The sequence below is a fragment of the Corylus avellana genome, chromosome 1 (assembly GCF_965113065.1).
Source record: "Corylus avellana chromosome 1, dhCorAvel1.hap1.2, whole genome shotgun sequence".
In the NCBI taxonomy this organism is placed as follows: Eukaryota; Viridiplantae; Streptophyta; class Magnoliopsida; order Fagales; family Betulaceae; genus Corylus; species Corylus avellana.
The window spans coordinates 1,283,244-1,302,373 of NC_142490.1; the positions used below are offsets into that span (position 1 = coordinate 1,283,244).

The window sequence follows — 19,130 nt, forward strand, 5'->3', positions numbered from 1 at the left end:
CTACCGGGACCCACCCAGGACCTGCCCGGGACCAGCACGAGAGCTGACCGGGACTCTCCCGGGACTTGACCAGGACCTGCCCAGGACCTAACTGGGACCTGACCGGGACTTGCTTGGAACCCTGGGGGGACTTGCATGAGACCCCGACGGGACTTGCCTGGGACTTGCCCGGGATTTGACCGAGACTTGACCGGGACCCTCTTGGGACCTAACCGGGACCCGGTGAGGTCCCAATCAAGTCCCGGGCAGGTCCTGAGCAAGTCCTAGGCGGGTCCTGGTCAAGTCCCGATGGGTCCCAGGCGGGTTCCGGTCAAGTCCCGGCGGGTCCTAGTCAAGTCCCAGTAGGGTCCCGGTCAGGTCTTGGTCAAGTCCCGGTCAAGTCCTAGGCGAGTCCCGGGCAAGTCCCGGGCGGGTCCCGCCGGGGTCTCGGGCAGGTCCCGGGCAGATCCCGATCAGGTCTCGGGCGAGTCCCGGTCAGGTCTCGGGCGGGTCCCGGGCAGGTCCCAGTCAGGTCCAATGCGAGTCCCGGGCAAGTCTCAGACAGGTGCTGGGCGGGACCTGGGTGGGTCCTCGGCAAGTCCCGGGTGGGTCCCGAGCAGGTCCCGGGTAGGTCTCGGTCAAGTTCTGGGCAGGTCCCTGCAGAGTTTCGAACAAGTCTCGTGCAAGTCCCGACGGGGACCTTATTGGAAAAAATATATATATATATATAAAAAAAAGATATTAAAAAAAATATTATTTTCCGTGTACAAGATAAACACCGTAAAATGTTTTCGACGAAAAATATTTTCAAGAAAAATAGCTTTCCTAAAAATATTTTATGAAAGAAACCATTTTACGTCGAAGTAAACGGAGCCTAAATGTGATGTAAATTTTAAAATTATCATTTAATTTGATATAATTATTATTAAATTTCGATATATTGATGATTCTAAAAATTATTTCATATTTAAGATGATTCTAAGAAAACCTAATTCTTGTTATATCACTGTTAAGATGTTGACTGCCAAAAAAATCTCTAATGAAAGAAACAAAACATGGCAGCCGGTCATGAATCAGGAATCCGTTATAAAAAGAGGACTTTGGTCTCCTCCTCTATCCTATCATTTATTATTATTTTGCCTCTTTTTCTCGGAATAGGATCCTCTCCATTTCAAAATTCCTCCATTTCCTCCATTTAGTGCATTTTGAAGGGTATTGTATTTATTGCACTACCATCATTAAAACTTTTGGACAACACTACCCTTCAAAATACACTAAATGGAGGAAATGGAGGGATTTTGAAATGGAGAAGATCATTTTCCCTTTTTCTCGAACCCCTTAATAATTTAGGCATTAAAGTTATTTCTTTATCTTTTACAAGCCCTGCCCCATTGGTATTCTGGCACGAGAAAAAAACTGTTCTAACAATTCATTTACATAATATTTGCATTTTATTCATGCTTATTTCTTGTTGAATTGTCAGCCAGTCCCAAATTCTTTGTTAAAATCTAAATAAATGTCATGCTTCGCAAAGTTTCGTTGGGGTTATCTCACATTAGTTGTTGGAAGGGGTTGGTGGTCAGTTTATAAGTGTGAGAAAAAACTTCACCTCTTGAGCTAGCTTTTGGAGTTGAAATAAGCTCAATATCACCCAACATTGGTATTAGAACCTAAATTTACCAATAAGTTTTGGCCTAACAATTTACGGGAGAAACGAATTGTCGCTGGGGGAGATTATTAGGATTATCCTACATCCCATTTTAAGAAAAATCAATAAATAAAAAACAAAACAAAGGGTGAAATGTTATAGAAGTCTGTAAATTTTGTCAAAGCAAGCAACTTTAATTCACTTGGACACGTTTAATTTTAAATAAAAATGTAAAACCATAGTCGTCTAGTTACACCAATTTCCACTAAATTTGTTGTGATAGAAAAATTTGGACAAGTTTCTCAGTTAATGACAAGCAAAACCATTCTTTTTTCCGCTTACGTGTTTCTCAGTAACGAATATTTTATTTGTATTATTGCATCCTCGTAAGTTTTTAATTAAGTTAAAAAAATTAGTCAAAGGTTATTGTTTAGGAAAAAAAAAAAAAATCTACGTATGGTTAGAAACTAGAGAGGAGTGTTTGTTCTTGGATATTCCCATCTGTCGGAAAATATGCTCCTTGTAAGAAGATTTCAAGGCAAAGAACAAAGAAAGTTAAGATAAAGACTTTGAAAAAAACAAAAAAACTTTGACTTCAAGAGAGCAACCCATCACTACGAAATCTTAAATATGATCAAGTTGAAGATTTTCATGGCTTAACTCATCTCAAAAAGTCGACTCGATAAGAAAGAAGTGTCTATTTCTTATATACATGCCTAAGATTTTGTCTACAAATAATGTAAAATTATTTCTCAATACCTTCTCTCACGAGCATGCCAGTTTTTTATTTATTTATTTTTATTTTTTATTTTTTATTGGTCCTTGTCACAGGGTAAATAGTGTGGGCTCTATTCATTCTATGGTAAGCTCTGATACCATGAAAAAATTCATAAGCCTAACTCTTATCATAAAACCAGTTATATAACAGAGGGTTGCACATTCTTTATAAACATGTTCAAGGTTTTGTCCACAGACAATATGAAATTATTTATCAACACCCTCTCTCACGTGCAGGCCAGTATTTTTTCTGGCCCTTGTCACGGGATAAGTAGTGTGGACTTCATTCGTCTTGTGGTAGGCTCTGATACCATGAAAATATTTGTGGGCCTAACTCATCTCAAAAAATCGGTTCGATAAGAGAGGGTTGTCAATTTCTTATAAATGTGCTCAAAATCTTGTCCACAGGCAATGCGTGATTATTTCTCAACATTTCAAATCTTTATCAGTAATGTTTGTTCAATTTTTTTAAAAAATAAATAAAATTATTAAAAAACAATTCAAAATACAAATCATTCCTAATTATTTTCACTTTGAACACTTCAAACTAAAAACAAATTAAAGAGTAACGTTGACACACTTTTACTCCAAAACTATTTAATTTCGTTGAAGTGATAATGTTAATGAAATTTTTTTATTTTTAAGCAAAGATTGATTGACATTTTCACATCAATAACGTGAGATAATAATTGGATTAAAGTGTGATTTATAGCTATACTCAAAACAAAAAATACTCTTAAAAAACACGTTAGTAAGATTTCTAAACAAAGATTAAGAAAATCAAAACAAGGACCTTGACTTGACTATGGTAATAAATTTTAAAATGAAAAAAGAAAAAGAAAAAGAAAAAGAAAAAGAAGAAGCATCTTTATATTTTCATTTCTTTAAACAATAAAAGAAAGAAACGTGTGGCTTTGAAAGCCTCACTTTACTGCCAAATACCGTGGCATTTTATGGATTGTTAAACTAAACCAATTTTTAATCACCAGTAATCGATAATCTCATGCCCCAGCACATGTATGCCAGTTCTCGAACGATTATTCAAACTTCTTTTGGGTCTATGATTCACCCCCTGCTAGCCCAAAACATTTTCATATATAGCATGCTATGAAAAACATTTTCAATTTAATTTATTAAATTAGCATATGTTTTTAGAGTATGATGTGTTTTTTATATGTATGTGCTCTTTTAAAAATGTACATGAGAACACATGCTAATGGCAATGTCAATTTAATAGAGTGGGTTAGAAGAATTTCCTCTAGAACATAGCCCTTGGCTACGTTTGCTAACATTTTTGTTTTATGTCATTTATTTTATTATCTCAAAAATAAATACTCTGACAAAATACTCGAAACATAAAACATTCTTCAAAATATAAAAACATGTTCATATTTATATCACATCAGAATATTTATTTTTTAAATAAAAAACAAAAGATACTCCGCAAATACATTGACAAACATTCTCAAGGTGTGGCACTATGGTCTATGGCTAGTATGTATACCCTCTCTTTTGTCGAAAACGGTATGTCATTAATCTATATGAATTGTCATGAATTTATGAATATATTTTACACTGTCATGTTTTATATTGTGTTTTTGAGTGGTTTGACCACCCGAAATAGTAGTACGGGGTGACTGCAAGCACTCTCTATAGGTGGTCTCCCTTTTGAGTTTTGTCGATTTTCTTAAACTGCATGTCGTTGATTCGTAAAATGCATGTCATTATTTAATTAACAAAGATCCCCCATTTTGGACATTTTCATGAACATTTTAATAAATAATAAATAGCCAAAGTTTTAGCATGTTGTTATGCATACGGCGGCCAACTACTTTGAATGTTGGTGTGCTGGGTGATTACATAATCCCATACGCAATGTTAAATTATCATTTGAAAGAAAATAATTAATTTAATAATTTAATTATAATGCGTGAGATTATTATGAAGACATACAATATTTAATTCTTTAAGAATACGAAAGTTATGAACATAAAGTATATGATTTTCTCAAACTTTGTGGTAGACATGTTACCACACAATATAATATAAAATGTTTACCAGTGTGAACACGTATTAAATAAAGAGCTTCACCAAGAGAAAACGAAACACGTTTTAGTACACGTGGTCCATACGTGATGTGGCCCAAAAAAGAGAGTACAGGTGGACCGGTAATATTGTCCCGTCGGTGTACTTAATCATATCCATTATTCACCGCCACAGTTAAACGGATTGAGGTTTTGGTTATACATTCTTTCAAAGTTCACATTTTTAAATTCACACTTTCAAATGTGGTATGAAAATGATCATTAAATTTAAAATTTAATAGTGAGTTGTCAAAGATAAGAGGGACTCTTAAATGAGTATAAATTTGAAAGTATACTCTTATGTGACATTATTTATTCTAAGCGTCTTGGCAACTTAAGCAGATGAGACTCGAGCTATTTGGGCGTCTGCCTAAGTAGGTGGAGCCCTCTCATATTTTTTAGACCAATTATGACTATTTTATCTAAGTGTGACTATAGTAGAACTTATCTACTGGGAACCACACATAAAGGACATAGACGGTAAAAAATATCTTTTAAAAACAATTTCATTATCAAACCATTCAAAAACATATAACACTCTCAAGATATAAGTTTTATAAAAATAAGAGTTAACTTTTTTTCTTTTTTTTTTTTCAAAAAATTAAAAAAAGTTTACAATGGTCATATAGCCACCCTAGTTAGAATTGGAGTAGTCTTACTTGTGTGGATCGGAGTGGTCGCACAACTAACTTTTATTTATTTATTTTTTAAAATAAAACCCCGTGTACATTTATTTGGATTTTTTAAAATAAGAAAATGTATTTTATAGAAAATATTTTTTCAAAAGTCGATCTTACCATAAAATATCTTTAAAAACAATCTGGATTCTGCTTCATATTTGTACATGGCGTGACAAGGATCAATTAATTTTTTCTTGAATCTCCCAACGGGCGATTTTAGACAATGAATTCACACATGTTCTTCGAAGCAGATACGTTAGAAACACGTGCTGCCTTTTTTAGCATGACGATAATATATAGATTATATTATGAATTATGATTAATTGCACACGAAAATACTAAAGTCAAGTCGTTAGAAATAAAGAAAGTAGATAATTGATAATGTTCAAGTATTATTTATATGATTATATTTATTTATTTTTAGTTTAAATATTGTTGATAACTCATTTATTATTAAGAGAGAGTTGAGCCGCACATAAATATGAAGGATAAAGTATTAATTACGTACATCAAAACCTCACTTAATTTGAAAAAAGAAAAAAGAAAAAAACCTTTTGACGAGGTCCACGAGACGTCAAGACCTACGTCAAACTCAAACGAGTTGCATAGATATATGGTCTGGGGATAATGATAAATTAAATCGACAAAAAGATACCAAGAAATGAAATAAAAAGGAGAAAGATGAACACTTTTGACAGGGTCAACAAGACATATGTCGAGCTTAATGAGATGGTTTTGACGAATTCAGCATCTGCATGTATTGAGACAATAATTGCTGCTCCTGGGGGACCCAAAGAACGTTCATCCTAGTCACCTTTTAAAGGCTCGTTATCACATGTGGTGACCTTATTGCCCTACCATTTTATCTACTTCACTGACTTTAGTAGCAGAGAAAGGTAAGAAATTTGTTTTCCTTGGTCCTATTAGTTGATTTTGGACAATTTTATTATTATTATTATTTATTTATTTATTTTTTTTTTTTTTTTATGGTCGGACCACAACAGTTTACCTATAAAACCGAAAAATTGGTCACTAAAAATCCACCGGTTTTCAGAAACCTTTGGCGAAATAACTATGATTAAATACGTTATCCCCTCTGTGGTTTAACTTCTTTATTTTTTTGTCATCTAGGGTTTACCTTTGATCACAAGAAATACCTCTAGTTTGCCTAAAAACATAAATGATATCTCCGTCTAAATTTCGTCCAAAATTTAACGTAACGCTACGTTAGTATCAATAAATAATTGACACGTGTCATTATAATCAATTTAAAAAATAATAATTTTTTTAAAAAAATTAAATTAAATTATTATTATTACTATTTTATTTTTTATTAAAAAAATAAAAAGTTCGGGGGTGGCTCTTGGCCATATGGGGCTGGCTTGGGTTTAGGGGTGGTTTCGGCCACCACCCAAATGGCCAAGGGGGTGGCTATGGACACCCCCAAACCTTAAAAAAAAAAATTATATTTTTAAATTAATTATAGGGACACGTGTCAATTTTTTAGTGGTGCTGATGTGGTGTTTTGTCAAATTTTGGATGAAATTTAGATAAATGTACCATCTTTGTCTTTAGGCGAACCAAATATACCTCTTGTGATAAAAAGTAAATCCTAAAAGGCAAAAAATTAAAGAAGTTAAACCATAGAGGAAATAATGTATCTAATCCTTATTTTTAAAAATAAATATCAATTTAATAAACTTTAAAGTAGGAAATTTTTTCTGAGCGGAAAAGTTTGTCCGTTGATTCTTAGACTGCGTTGTTTTTAAAACCACTAGGCTCTACTGAGCCAATTCTTAGACTTTTCTTTCCCTTCACATCAATTTTTGAGAATGGTCGTCAAAAATCAAAATCACCTCTTTTAGTACTCCCCCATGTGTGCTAAATGAAATTCCAACCATGTGTTCAACAAAGTACCGTTAATCAAACCAAAATTATGAGGGTAATTAATTGCACCCGATCCAAATGCCTTATCCAACAAGCCATGTCGTGTTCTAGCCATCAAAGTGGTCTATTTCTTCCAAATGATGATATATTTTTGTTTCCTAAACAATACAAAGGAAGGAGATTCTTTAATTTCGAACAAATTTAATTACAAGGTAATACAGTCATAGGGAGGTTTTGTTAAACACCCTCCCACTCCCAAATACTATTCACCTCATTTTTCAAAAAATTTAACATCAAAACACTCTTACTTTTTATATTACATCATTTATTTTTTACTACTATTCAAATAAAAAAATCACTACAAAACAAAACTTTTCTACTTTTCTACTTTTCTATACAAAACAAAAATCATTACTTTTTTTTTTTTTTTTTTACCAACTCATAAACAGTATTTGAGCGTGGCATCTTGTTTACCAAACAACGCCTTAATTGCACTCGATCTATCAAAATCCGACAAACCAGGTCATGGTCTAGGTTGCTAGCCAACAAAAGTGGTCCATTTCTTCCAAAACGATTTTTTTTTTCTTTCTTTATTTATTATTATTATTATTATTTTCTGAAAAATACAGGGAAAGGGAATTCTTCCAAATGAATTTAATTACCAGAGTTGGTGCTTGCTTGTTTGTTTCTGGACAAGTCAAATTGTGCCGCTACATGCTTGAGATCAATGGCAAAGACGTGCACCATGATAACTTTCTTAGATGAGAAGGACCTGAGAGATCAAAAAGAAATTGATGTTTCCTTGCAAGTGAGCAACAAAACAAGAATATGTGGTGAAAAAAAAAAAACAACTCGATCGTGTGAAAACAAGCAAGACTCAAGTCGTATTCACACCGTGTGAACAATTTGCAGGAAAAAATCCTATTAGAAATGTTATACACTGTATTTTTATCTCACATGCGCAAATAAACTTGACTTAGGTCGGGTTTAGTTAGAATTAAATTTATTGGAATTAAGACATGTGTCAACGGTTTAAGGAACATGTGTTTTAATATTAACAGGTTCAATTTTAATTAAAATTAGACGTAAGTATAATCCGGCACAAACGCCCTCCAATTGTGAACACAAGGGAAGACTAATTGTGATAGAAGACCGTCGTGTATATATAGTGGAAGAGAAGTTTTGGTCTTTGGCACTGGAGTGGCGTCGACATGAATGGATTTGGTCCATTTGGACGTTGCTGGTCAATTTACGGAAGAACCCTTTCCTTCCAATAGGATCCTCCGACCAGATTAGCTATGGGCATAATATATGTAATATGTTGCTTCTTTCCAACACCATCCATGCATGCATGATCATCAACAGCCACGTAAGCTTTGTTACACACATGACTGTCTTTTCTGAGTGTTGTTTGAATGATGAGTTGTGTGCAAATTTGGAATGGATGATATTTTTCGTGGAGTAATCTTTACAGTCCTTTTTTGGCCTTGATTTTTAAAATTAATATTAAATTAGAATTTAATAATAATTTATTACAAATTTAATAATAATTGTAACCGTATCCCAAACTCCGATGAACTTTTTTCTCCTTACAATTGGAGTATAGGCTTATTTATAGTGAACATAGCCCAACTCTTAATAACTCAACCCAATTCAATTACAGCTGTTACCAGTCTAACAAAAAGGTACAACATAAAAGGCTTGGGCCCTTATTTATAGTGAACATAGCCCAACTCTTTATAACTCAACCCAATTCAATTACAGCTGTTACCAGTCTAACAAAAAGGTACAACATAAAAGGCTTGGGCCCTTTCAGCTTTTGGCCCATTTTTTCGTTTTTCTGAATTTTTTTCCTTATGGTATTTTCGTCATTTTGGGTGCCAAAGGGAGAGTTTCCAATCTCAATAGTAGATGGGAGGGACATTACACCTGTGAAAGAGGGTAAATTTAGTTTTCCCTTTTAATTATTTACTAGACTTTGGGCTTTACGTTAATTTTTACTTAAGAGTATTATGTTATTTCTTTGGTGGGCTATCAGCCCAAATGTAACTAGTGTTTAGTTCCCTAGCCTATTTAAGCAGGAGGAAGACTAGTAATAAAACTAGTCTAGTTCAGTTGGTAGTGAACTAGATCATAAGGCTCAGATCCTTGTGGTCATGGATTCAAGCACCTATAGACTCTTTCTTCCTCTCCACATATATATATATATATATTTTTTCTCCTTCTCCCACGTAGCAGACTCTTTCTTCCTCATTGTTTTTCTTTATTTTCCTTCTCTTCCCAATTCCCACGCCACATATTTCTTTTTTTTTTTTTTTTTTTTCCTCACACGCAGCAGACTCTTTCTTCCTCATTGTTTTTCTTTCTTTTCCTTCTCACCATTGCAGGAGAATGGGTTTCTTCCCAATTTTTTTTTTCTCTTTCTAGTTCTTGCAACATCCGCCCCGATTTGCTCTCACAGACCTCTCTTTTAGCATCAAAGATTTAATTCAAGTAAGAGTTTTTGTCTTTTGGTGCTTGGGGGTTAGAGAAGTAGAGAACATTGAAGAATGTGAGATTTATAATCGGTTAACCGGTTTAACCAAACCGTTTAACCGTGTACCGTTATAACCGATAATTTTGGTTAAAATTCTTATCGGTTCGGTATCGGTTAAGAAACCATTTAACCGAAAATTATCGGTTAATAACCGATAAAAGCCAAAACCGGACCGTTTTGACCGATATCCACCCCTATTAATAAGCATATATTTTTATACTGTTGTCAAACACTTTTTTTTTTTTTTAATTTGATATATATATAAGTGTTGTTAATGAATAAAATAATTTGACGATTGTTTAATTTCCTCCCTGTTTTCTTTCCCTTGTTTCTCTTCCATATAAGTTGATCGATCTTTTTATTGAGTCTCCTCTTGCTACCCAAAACCCCAATGGCTTGAAGGTTTTTGAGATCTGTATGGTTTAGCAGAACTTTAAGAGATGTATGAAACTAATTAAATGCATAGGGATGAACAAGGTGTCTCTTTAACTCACTAAATAATGGTCTCAAGGTATATGAAAAATCATGAACTCTTATGTTTATATAGACTATGAGAAAAGACAGTACTTTGAGGCAACTAATTAAAACATTGAAAATGCAATTTTTAATGTTGGCGTTCGGAAGAACATTTATGCTTGATTATGATATTCTTCTCGATCATTTGGATGAGGTCTGATTGAGTTTTGAGTTGGATTTGTAGATTGTGTCAAAAATTGTCAGTCCTACGTAACATCATTAGCAAAAAAAAAATAAAAATTAAGAAGCCCTTTGAAAAAAAGAAAAGAAAAGAATAATTCATATCAGAACAAAAAAATGCCATTAAATACGGATGAAGCTTCTCATGCATTCAATTGACTTGAAATATCTCTCAGGAAACCACAAGTCCCAACAAATATTCAAGGAGGATTGGGAGATCTCATTTTATGTGATACGTATATTATGAGCTAAACTTGGCTACTTTACGACCACAAGATGCCAATGACCTACTCTAATATTAAATATCTAGTTTTTTTTTTTTTTTTTTTTTTAATTTAAAAATCATTTTACTGGTGCAATGATGGTGACCCCTTATCGAGAAATTTCCCTCCAAGCGGATCGAGTAATTCTATAAGTTTCTCTTGTACCACTCTAAAAATAAAATGACTTTTAAAATTATAATTTAATTAAAATTCAATAATAATCAATCATAAGTCTAATAATAATTTTAAAAGTAACGGAAGGTGTTCAACTTGCTAAAAGATGTAGACACATGGGGTTGCCTTCAATGGCGACACCCACTTGCTCTCTGGTCACTTGGCCAGAGTTCTTACACAAGTCCTGACTTAGAGAACCATGGTATGAGAAAAGTAGGTAGCACAACAACTAATGAAAGAAAAAGAAAGTACGGCCAAACTATTAAAGGGAAAGGAGATATCTTCTTCGGTTGAATTCAATTGGAGAGGAATTGGTCTCGTCATTTAGAAGGGTAGAGTTGTTATTTTATAAATTTTTTTTGACAATTTTGCCCTTCATTTAGAAAGGACCGAGAATTGTGCATGATAGATCATGATATAATCCATTTGTCCAAACAAGTGCTTTAATTAGAAATCTTTATATTTATCTACTCCTACAATTAAGCAAAATAAATAGGCTCAATGGAAAGACTAATGCTAAAAAGTACCACTTTTTTTTTGAAATTCATCCGAAAAAAGTGATGCTACATGACACATTTGTAACATTAACAATGTGTCGTGTGGCATCACTTTTTCCGTATTATCAACTCATATCGAAAACTCTTCACAATTAAAGGGGATCATGCAATCTGAGGAAAAAAAATTGTAGGGATCCGAAGCTATATGCATCATATAAGATAAAAGTAAGACGTGGGCTGAGCTCAACTTATTTTCACATGCATATTAGCAATTTGATTTGGAGAGATCAATTAAACATGATTGGTTGAGAACAGCTTGTGATCCACAAACCATTGATGATCAAATTGAAGAAAACTCCACACGAAAAGAGGGACCAACAAAATAAAGTACTGCTCAACATGTAGATATATGAAAGGGAAATTAAGAGACAAATATATAGCAGGACAAGATGAGCTGTCAGCTAGCTAGCTTGTCTAAGCAAATATCTCTTCAATAGGCTTGGTCTCCAATTTGGCCTTCTCCAAATCCTTCTCCTTGGCCAGCTTCTTCAGCCTGGCAAGCTCAAGGTCCTTGCTCATCTTCCTCCTGTACATCTCTGCAAATGTAATGGGCTCTTCTAGCACTGCCTTCTCTCCCTCTCTGATCTTCAATGGATACACTGTTGCGTCTGGTGCTGGGTTCTGGAATGTGGCTATCGACAATCGGCTGTAGTTCGAGTTCACCACTGCTTGGTGATCCGCGTTCTTGAACCTCCCATTACTCAGAAACTGCTCACCAACAACAAATACAATTAATAAATTTAAAAATTTGCAATGTCGGTATCGGTGGACCGACGGTGAAACCCGTTTATTATATTAATTAACTTACATGACCATGATCTCCGAGATTGACGACGAAAGCTCCTTCAACAGGTTGAACGGTGATCCAGGTCTTCCCGCCATCCCTGGTGGCCTGGAGCCCACCCACCTGGTCCTGGAGCAAGAGAGTGATGGTGCCAGGGTCCGTGTGACGCTTCAGTCCGAGCGTGAGGTCAGGCTGTGGACATTTTGGATAGTAATTGACCACAACCTTTTGGTCCATGTCCACGCACGCCTTGGTCAACGCTTCCTTCTCCAATCCCATGGCTTCCGATAGCACCTCCAAGAGCTTGCAGGCCAATCCCATCAGTCTGTCACTGTACTGCTCCGTCACCGCTCTCCACCCCTCCGGCTTGTCCGGCCACCTCGAATAATCTCGGGTCCTAATTGGGTACGAAAAATATGTCACTATTTCACGCCAATCTTGCACAGCTTCTCCCTGATTAAACGATTAAATTTATTAATATTTGTTAATGTTGGAAAATTAAAAATAATAAATTTAATATTATAACATAAAGATGAAATAAAAAGGGGGGTTAGTTGAAGGCTTACTTGTAGATGGCTAGAGACAATAAAGCCGCCCTTCTTGCCACCGGACATGTCAAAGCGGAGCTTTTCGTCAGGAGGCAAAGCGAAGAAGTCTCGGGCAAGGCGTGTCATGTCGGAAATGAGGGTGGCATCGACGCCATGGTCGACAACCTGGAAAACACCCCAGTCCTCGCAGGCATCCACAATTTTCTTGCATATCTCGGCTCTCCTGCCTTCGGCTTCATCGATTCCGGCAAGCGAGATGATGGGGATATCACTGCTGAATTCGTTGTAGGCAACTTTTGGACGCTCATCCTCGTCACGAACGAAGCTGGATTGAAGGGTCTTCTCCTCCGACAGAGCCGTGAGAGTTGTAGGCGCCATCGGGGGTTGTTTGCTGCGGTTTCTGGTTTAAATTGGGACGCTTTGAGAGTGAAGATGATGATGAGAGGGATAGATCGATTTAATGCGGTATTGGCGGGTTGGTTTGTGGTGAAAAAAGGGTGTGATATATAAGCCGAGGGTGTGAGGGTTTGGCAGTTCCAACTACCTCCGATGCTCGTGAGGGACTCTACTCACATGCATATACCTACCAACCTATCCATTTCTCTTCCTTCTTCTCTTCCTTCTAGAAACTTGGCTACTTGTCCTTTTGACCTTTTTCTTTTGTGCTTTTCTTTTCTTATATATATCCAATATTATTCTACATGTTTTGTTTTTGACAATGCAGATGTTTTCTTGATTTTATGTGAATATTGTTATAGAAAACAAAAAATGAGGGATTGGTCTGAGAAGTTTTTGTTTTTGCTTTTTTAATAAACAATAAGCACTTAAAATCAGGATAACATAAAAAAGAATGGTAGCATTTCTCTTTAATTTTTATAGATTTAATAATCCTACCTGATTAGTTTGTACTACTAAATTGAATTGAATGCCTTTACCTACCACATCAAAAGAATGGTAGCATTTCTCTTTATTTTTGTTCTCACTACCCACCTTCCCTACTAACGTTTTCAAACTCTTATACATCATATCTTGTCCCTTTTTTTTTTTCATCTTTGATGCCCCCATTTTTGTTTATGGAGATTGTTAAATCCAGATATCATGTTCCTTGAGCATCAATCGTAGGATACTTTTCTCATCAAATATCGTATTGGAGCTCCTCTTCTATGGCTACGGTCTATATTTCCTATTGTAGCTAATATGTTTTAATCTTGCTGTTATAGTAGGCATTTCTCTCAAAATTCATAACTTTTTTTTTTTATTAAAAAAAAAAAAAAAAAAACTGTCATTTTAGGTGGTCCCTTTCTTGTCATGCATGCAAAGAAGCTATTGACCGAGCTGGGGTAGGTTGAGGTAGGGCTTTGAACGCGGTTATCACTTTTAGGTAACTACATATGCATCCTTCTTTACATATGCATCATGGTTACTAACTGCAATTAGTACGATTTTTTCAAAAAAAAAATTAATTAAATATAATTTTTTAATTTTAATAAAAATTTATTTTTTTAATTAATTAATTATATGGACACGTGTTAAATTGTGATTAGTGCTGACATGGCTTTCTGTCAAATTTTGAACTAAATTTTGACGGAAAGACTATATCTGTCTTTAGACAAATCAGATGGATCTTCTAAGATAAAAAATAGGGGTAAAAAAAACAAAAAAATGTTAAACCACAGAAGAAGAAGAAAAAACAGAAAAAAACTACAAAGGAGACATTGTTGCGCGCAGCACGTGGTTTGCACCACCTAATTGGTCTCATCTACATAACATGCACGTGCGCCCACCGCTCACCTACCCGTGTGTTAGTCTTCGACTCTTGCGTATCTTTCTAGTCAGAAAATTACCTTTTATTTTATTTGATACTAAAAATTGAAGTGTTGACCATATTTTGGTGTTTGCTTAGTTGCAGGTGAAAACGTTTTTTTTGGACCGATCAACTATTTTATTTTGAGTGATGATAAATATCATGAACAGTCATGCACGTTCATGTGATTTTAATATTTTAATATTTTAATTATAAAAAAAAAAATTTACACGGGCGTGCATGACCATTCATGCACACCCGGAGTGATGTATATCATCACTCTTTTATTTTTAACGACTCTCACTGACAGAGTGGCTATTTTGACACGTAATGGTAGTTGAGATATTTAAATACCGCTTGTAAACATTTGGTGGTAATAATTTGGAGGCCAAAGTATAATTTGTCTCATATGCAAATAAATTCATATTATTACTCGCACTTAAATTTTTTCTTTAAATATTTAAATAAACACAAATATATATAGTTTCCAAGCAGTAAGTTAATCGGTTAGAAACCATGCCTCATGAAATGGAAATTACTAATTTAAAGAGCTAGCTAATCATATTAGTACTACGGCTATGAAATAAATATGTTGAAAAATAGGACATTTATTTTGGTCCTAGCCTGAAGACAAAATAAGATAAGAAGATAACGTGAACTTGGAGTCAACTGCTACTATTGTCTTGTGGTCTTCTACAACTTGCTGGACTTGGTCTTTTTCATCTCAATATTATTTCAGAAAATTACATGTAATGTTTTCTAACTGTGTGATCGATTACAATTTACAATTGATGGCTTCCAAAAGAACATGATTTTTACTGCTTTGAAGATAATATACAGTTAATTAAGGAAAACTTAAGTATCTTCTAAATGTGGTAACTATTTAAATAATAAAATTTAAACTACTTGATTTTGTGGGAAAAATCCACTTAGGTCCTCTAAAGTTACACTCTATTGGCATTTAGGTTATGAACTTTAAAATGTAACACTTGGCTCTCTTAATTTTATTATTTCGTTACAAGTTATACTTTCTGTTAGACGTTAAAATGAATGAAGATATCACATGTGCTATTTTTATTATTATTATTTTTTATTCATTTTAACACCCGAGTTTAACAAATGGTGTAACTTGCAACAAAATAGAAGTTTGAGAGGATTAACTATTAAGTATTAATGAGGTGCAAATTCTATATTTTCCCCTTATTTTGAAATTAATAATTAAAATTTTAAAAACTAAACTTTAAATTATCCTAAAAAGAGATCCAGAGGTTATAAACCTTATTATTTTTTTATTTTTATTTTATATATATAGGGTTGAACCAAAGCCATCGGGCCAGTCCCCTCACCCAAGTCAAGGCCCATATGTTGCCCTGATGGCTAAAGAACCGTAAAATCCAAAACCGGAGGCAAGAAATAATATTCAAATAAAACCCTAACGGCTAGTTTGTTTTCATAATCGTGCGGATCGATGTTGCCTTAGCAGGCTGCAACGGTCATATTAACGTTTAAACTTTGAACCACGTCACGGAAACCTCTTTATAAGCACCCGTTCCTTCGCCCTAAAAGTATCTACTTTGTATTTCCTTCTGAATTCAGTTCTCGCATCCTCTATTTCTTTTTGCCCTAATCTTTCCGGTCAAATCCCGGCGAAAAAAGTCAGTTTTCCAGTGACCCACCCTTCTTGATTCAAATCCAATGGAGACCCCATCATCAGTCGGAAGAGTCACAAGGTCACAGGCCTCGGCTGCTTTAAACAGCGACAACAACAACAGCAGCATTCCCCTCTCAAGTGAGTGGTTTTCTCCTCTTTTTTCATTTAATCTAAACAATGATAGAACCAGAGGAAATGGGTTTATTCCATTTCTTGAATCGGTGGTTTTCCAAAAAAGAACCAAGAATTTGTTTCTTTGTTTTCTAAACAATCATAGATCGGTATTTAGGGAATTGGGTTTGTAATCATTTCTTGGTTTGATGATTTTTCAGGGAAGACTGAAGATTCTGGAAAGGTTCTCTCAAAATCGAGGCAAAGAAATGCGAAACAACAGCAAGATCGGTCTGTGCTGATCGATATAACGAATGATTCTCCGATAGTTGGGCTTGCGATGGGGAGTTTGGAGACCCCATCATCGGCCATAGCCAAGCAAAGGAGCAGTCGAGCCAAGAATAAGACTCCTGGGTCCGGAGAGGCCTTGCTAAGGGGTCAAGTCAAGACCCTCCTGCAGAGAGTGGAAGAGGAGGCCGAGCTTTCGAAGCTCTCACTAGAAAGCCGTACTGTTCTTCATCTCCAAGGGTTTGTCAACTCACCGACAGGACTTCTTGCCCCAACCCCGGCGAACACACCCCAGCTCTCGAATCTTTCCGGCAACATCAATGGTGGTTTGGCTTCGGTGGTGCCTTCTCCAGTTGTTGAAGAACAATTGATTTCTCAGGTAGATTTCCCAGGTCTCGATTGGTTTTGTAGAGTTAGAATTTCGTTTTGTTTCTGATTAGATCTTTATCTTATGTTTGCATATGTGAAATAGAGAATTTTACTGCTGGTTCTTGTTATATCTTGGTGGTCTTTTATCTTTACAAATCGAGATATAGTATAAAATCTCTCAATTCAATGATTTTCATTTTGTAACCCTAAAACTTTCTAGTCAATCTTGACAAATGGTAATCATATCTAGAATTTCATTTGGGTTCTGGTCAACCTTGTCAACTTATTTCATCTGGGGGGAATCTGGGAGTTTTAGGCATCTATTGAGACTTTCTGTTTGGTTCTAATCATTAATTGATCTGTGGATCTGATTTTTTATTTTTATTTTCCCACAACAGATTGATAATGAAAGATTTTTTTTTTTTGTTTTTTTGTTTTTTTGTTTTTTTGATGAATATAATGAAAAGTTATTACTGGGTATATGTGATTCTAATAAAACTGCTTGGCAGGTGGTCAGTAACATCTTCGATGGAAAGAAGCTGGATTTTTCTGAGAAATCCGAAAGCTCTGAATCATCAGTCTCCTCTGTGCTGACTTACCAAGTACGAGAAGGAGGGAGTTATTCCAAAGAGAAGTCGTCTGCTGAAGATGATGATGCTTCTGTTTGGTCTATCCAGGTTAATGCAAGCACCCGTGACGAAGACGAGGAAGAAGTAATTGAAGGAGGAGGAGAAGAAGAAGACTACTATGATGAAGGCGGCGATGAAATTGAAGAAGAGGAGGATGATGGAGGATTGGTTGATGAACTGTGTGAGGGCATTGGCAAGATTTTTGTGGATGAGAAGAGAGAGGCTCCCAAGTTTGCTGGAAAGCACACAAGGTTTGTTTACGACAGTGATGATGAGTTTGTTGGAGCAGAAGAGGAGGGCGCAGAGAGTGAGGGTTCTGGCGGCATTTCGCCGAGTGTCTTGCGCTTGAAGGGCTTGCCCACACCAAAAGGGAAGCATCTGCGTTTTCCTGTGCAGGAAGAAGAGAACTGAAGTTCTTCTAATTGATGATGTTTGGTTGTCTCTCTTGACACCACCATCTTTGGGAAATTTTTCTAGCTTTTGTTCTTTTCTTTTCGTTTTGGGATTTGGGTGGGTAAAAAGTTCACTACGAAAGTGACTGACAGAGAAGCTTTTCCTGGCCACTTTATGGTCGAATGTTCAAATAATTGAATGAATGACAAGAAACTTTACTGCTTCCTATATATATATTTTTTTACTGCTAACTATAATTAGGCTTTCGAATTGCGTGCTCAGTTAACAAACAAAAATGGATCATATTCCGCCCAAGGAAATATATACAGTAAAAGAGAATATTGGGGGGATTTAATGCAGTTTTTGACGAAGTTGGGGAATTTAATGAAATTTTTGTTTGTAGACCAGCGATTAGAAATATTGGGGGGGTAGGCGGGTAGCAGTTGGACTTGTGCTACATTTACGAGATCTCTCCAAAACGGGGAAAGGATAGATAGGTGGGTGGAAATGGAAATGGAAATGCTGAATTCCACCCACAGGCAAGATCATGCGACAGTCGAAATTGTGGTAATGCTACTTTTTATATTCATTTTACTGACTAATGTGATGTACTTTTCATGTTAGTTACTAAAAAAAAAAAAATTAAAAAATTTTAAATGACTTTTCATGTCAGTTACTAAAGAAAAAAAAAAGGGAAACATCTCTAAGCCCCCCTGAACTTTCGGTCGATTTGGCAGACCCCATGAACTTTCAAATTTCTCATTTTGAACCCCTGAACTTTCATTTGCTCTCACTTTGGAACCTTCTGTCAGTTTTCAACGTTAGATTTAACGGTTTGACTTTTTTATACCCATTATACCCCCACGTTTAAACTACACCGTTTTGGACTTCAAAATTACAACACTCACCCAGCCCAAAACGACGTCGTTTTGGGCATTAATTTTTTTTTTAAAAAGTAAAATATTAAAAAAAAAAAAAAGGGGGAGAAAGATCGGGGTGGTTGGAGCCACCCCCTGGCCGATTTGGGGGTGGCCGGACCACCCCCTTACCGGCCACCCTGTATGGGGGTTCGACCACCCCGATCTCTTTCTCCAGTTTTTTTTTTTTTTTTTTAAGAAAAAAAAAAATTAATGCCCAAAACGGTGTGGTTTTGGGCTGGGGTGTTTTTTATTTTTTATTTTTATTTTATTAATATTTTTCATTTTCATTTTTTTTTAAAAGAAAAAAAAAATTTTAATGCCCAAAACGATACCGTTTTGGGCTGGGGTGAGT

At 35.5% G+C, this 19,130-nt stretch overlaps 2 protein-coding genes across 2 annotated transcripts; one reads left to right on the forward strand and one right to left on the reverse strand.

The window, feature by feature from the left end:
* Window positions 1-11,597: 11,597 nt before the first annotated feature.
* Window positions 11,598-13,109, reverse strand: F3H (flavanone 3-hydroxylase). The gene is made up of 3 exons (XM_059583010.2): window positions 12,632-13,109; window positions 12,090-12,518; window positions 11,598-11,989 (listed from the first exon to the last, which is right to left on the reverse strand). Exons 1-3 carry the CDS (start codon window positions 12,989-12,991, stop codon window positions 11,696-11,698), a joined length of 1,083 nt encoding a protein of 360 aa, XP_059438993.1. The 5' UTR covers window positions 12,992-13,109; the 3' UTR covers window positions 11,598-11,695.
* A 2,865-nt stretch (window positions 13,110-15,974) lies between these two features.
* LOC132171294 (uncharacterized) lies at window positions 15,975-18,088 on the forward strand. The gene is made up of 3 exons (XM_059582578.2): window positions 15,975-16,206; window positions 16,401-16,846; window positions 17,346-18,088. Exons 1-3 carry the CDS (start codon window positions 16,113-16,115, stop codon window positions 17,874-17,876), a joined length of 1,071 nt encoding a protein of 356 aa, XP_059438561.2. The 5' UTR covers window positions 15,975-16,112; the 3' UTR covers window positions 17,877-18,088.
* The last annotated feature ends 1,042 nt before the right edge of the window (window positions 18,089-19,130 follow it).

Coding starts and splice junctions, on each gene's coding strand:
- LOC132171294 (XM_059582578.2), top strand. CDS start 16,113: ATGGAGACCCCATCATCAGTCGGAAGAGTCACAAGGTCACAGGCCTCG. Junction 16,207..16,400: donor CAGCAGCATTCCCCTCTCAA/GTGAGTGGTTTT, acceptor ATGATTTTTCAG/GGAAGACTGAAGATTCTGGA. Junction 16,847..17,345: donor AAGAACAATTGATTTCTCAG/GTAGATTTCCCA, acceptor ACTGCTTGGCAG/GTGGTCAGTAACATCTTCGA.
- F3H (XM_059583010.2), bottom strand. CDS start 12,991: ATGGCGCCTACAACTCTCACGGCTCTGTCGGAGGAGAAGACCCTTCAA. Junction 12,519..12,631: donor TTGTCTCTAGCCATCTACAA/GTAAGCCTTCAA, acceptor TCGTTTAATCAG/GGAGAAGCTGTGCAAGATTG. Junction 11,990..12,089: donor ATCTCGGAGATCATGGTCAT/GTAAGTTAATTA, acceptor GTTGGTGAGCAG/TTTCTGAGTAATGGGAGGTT.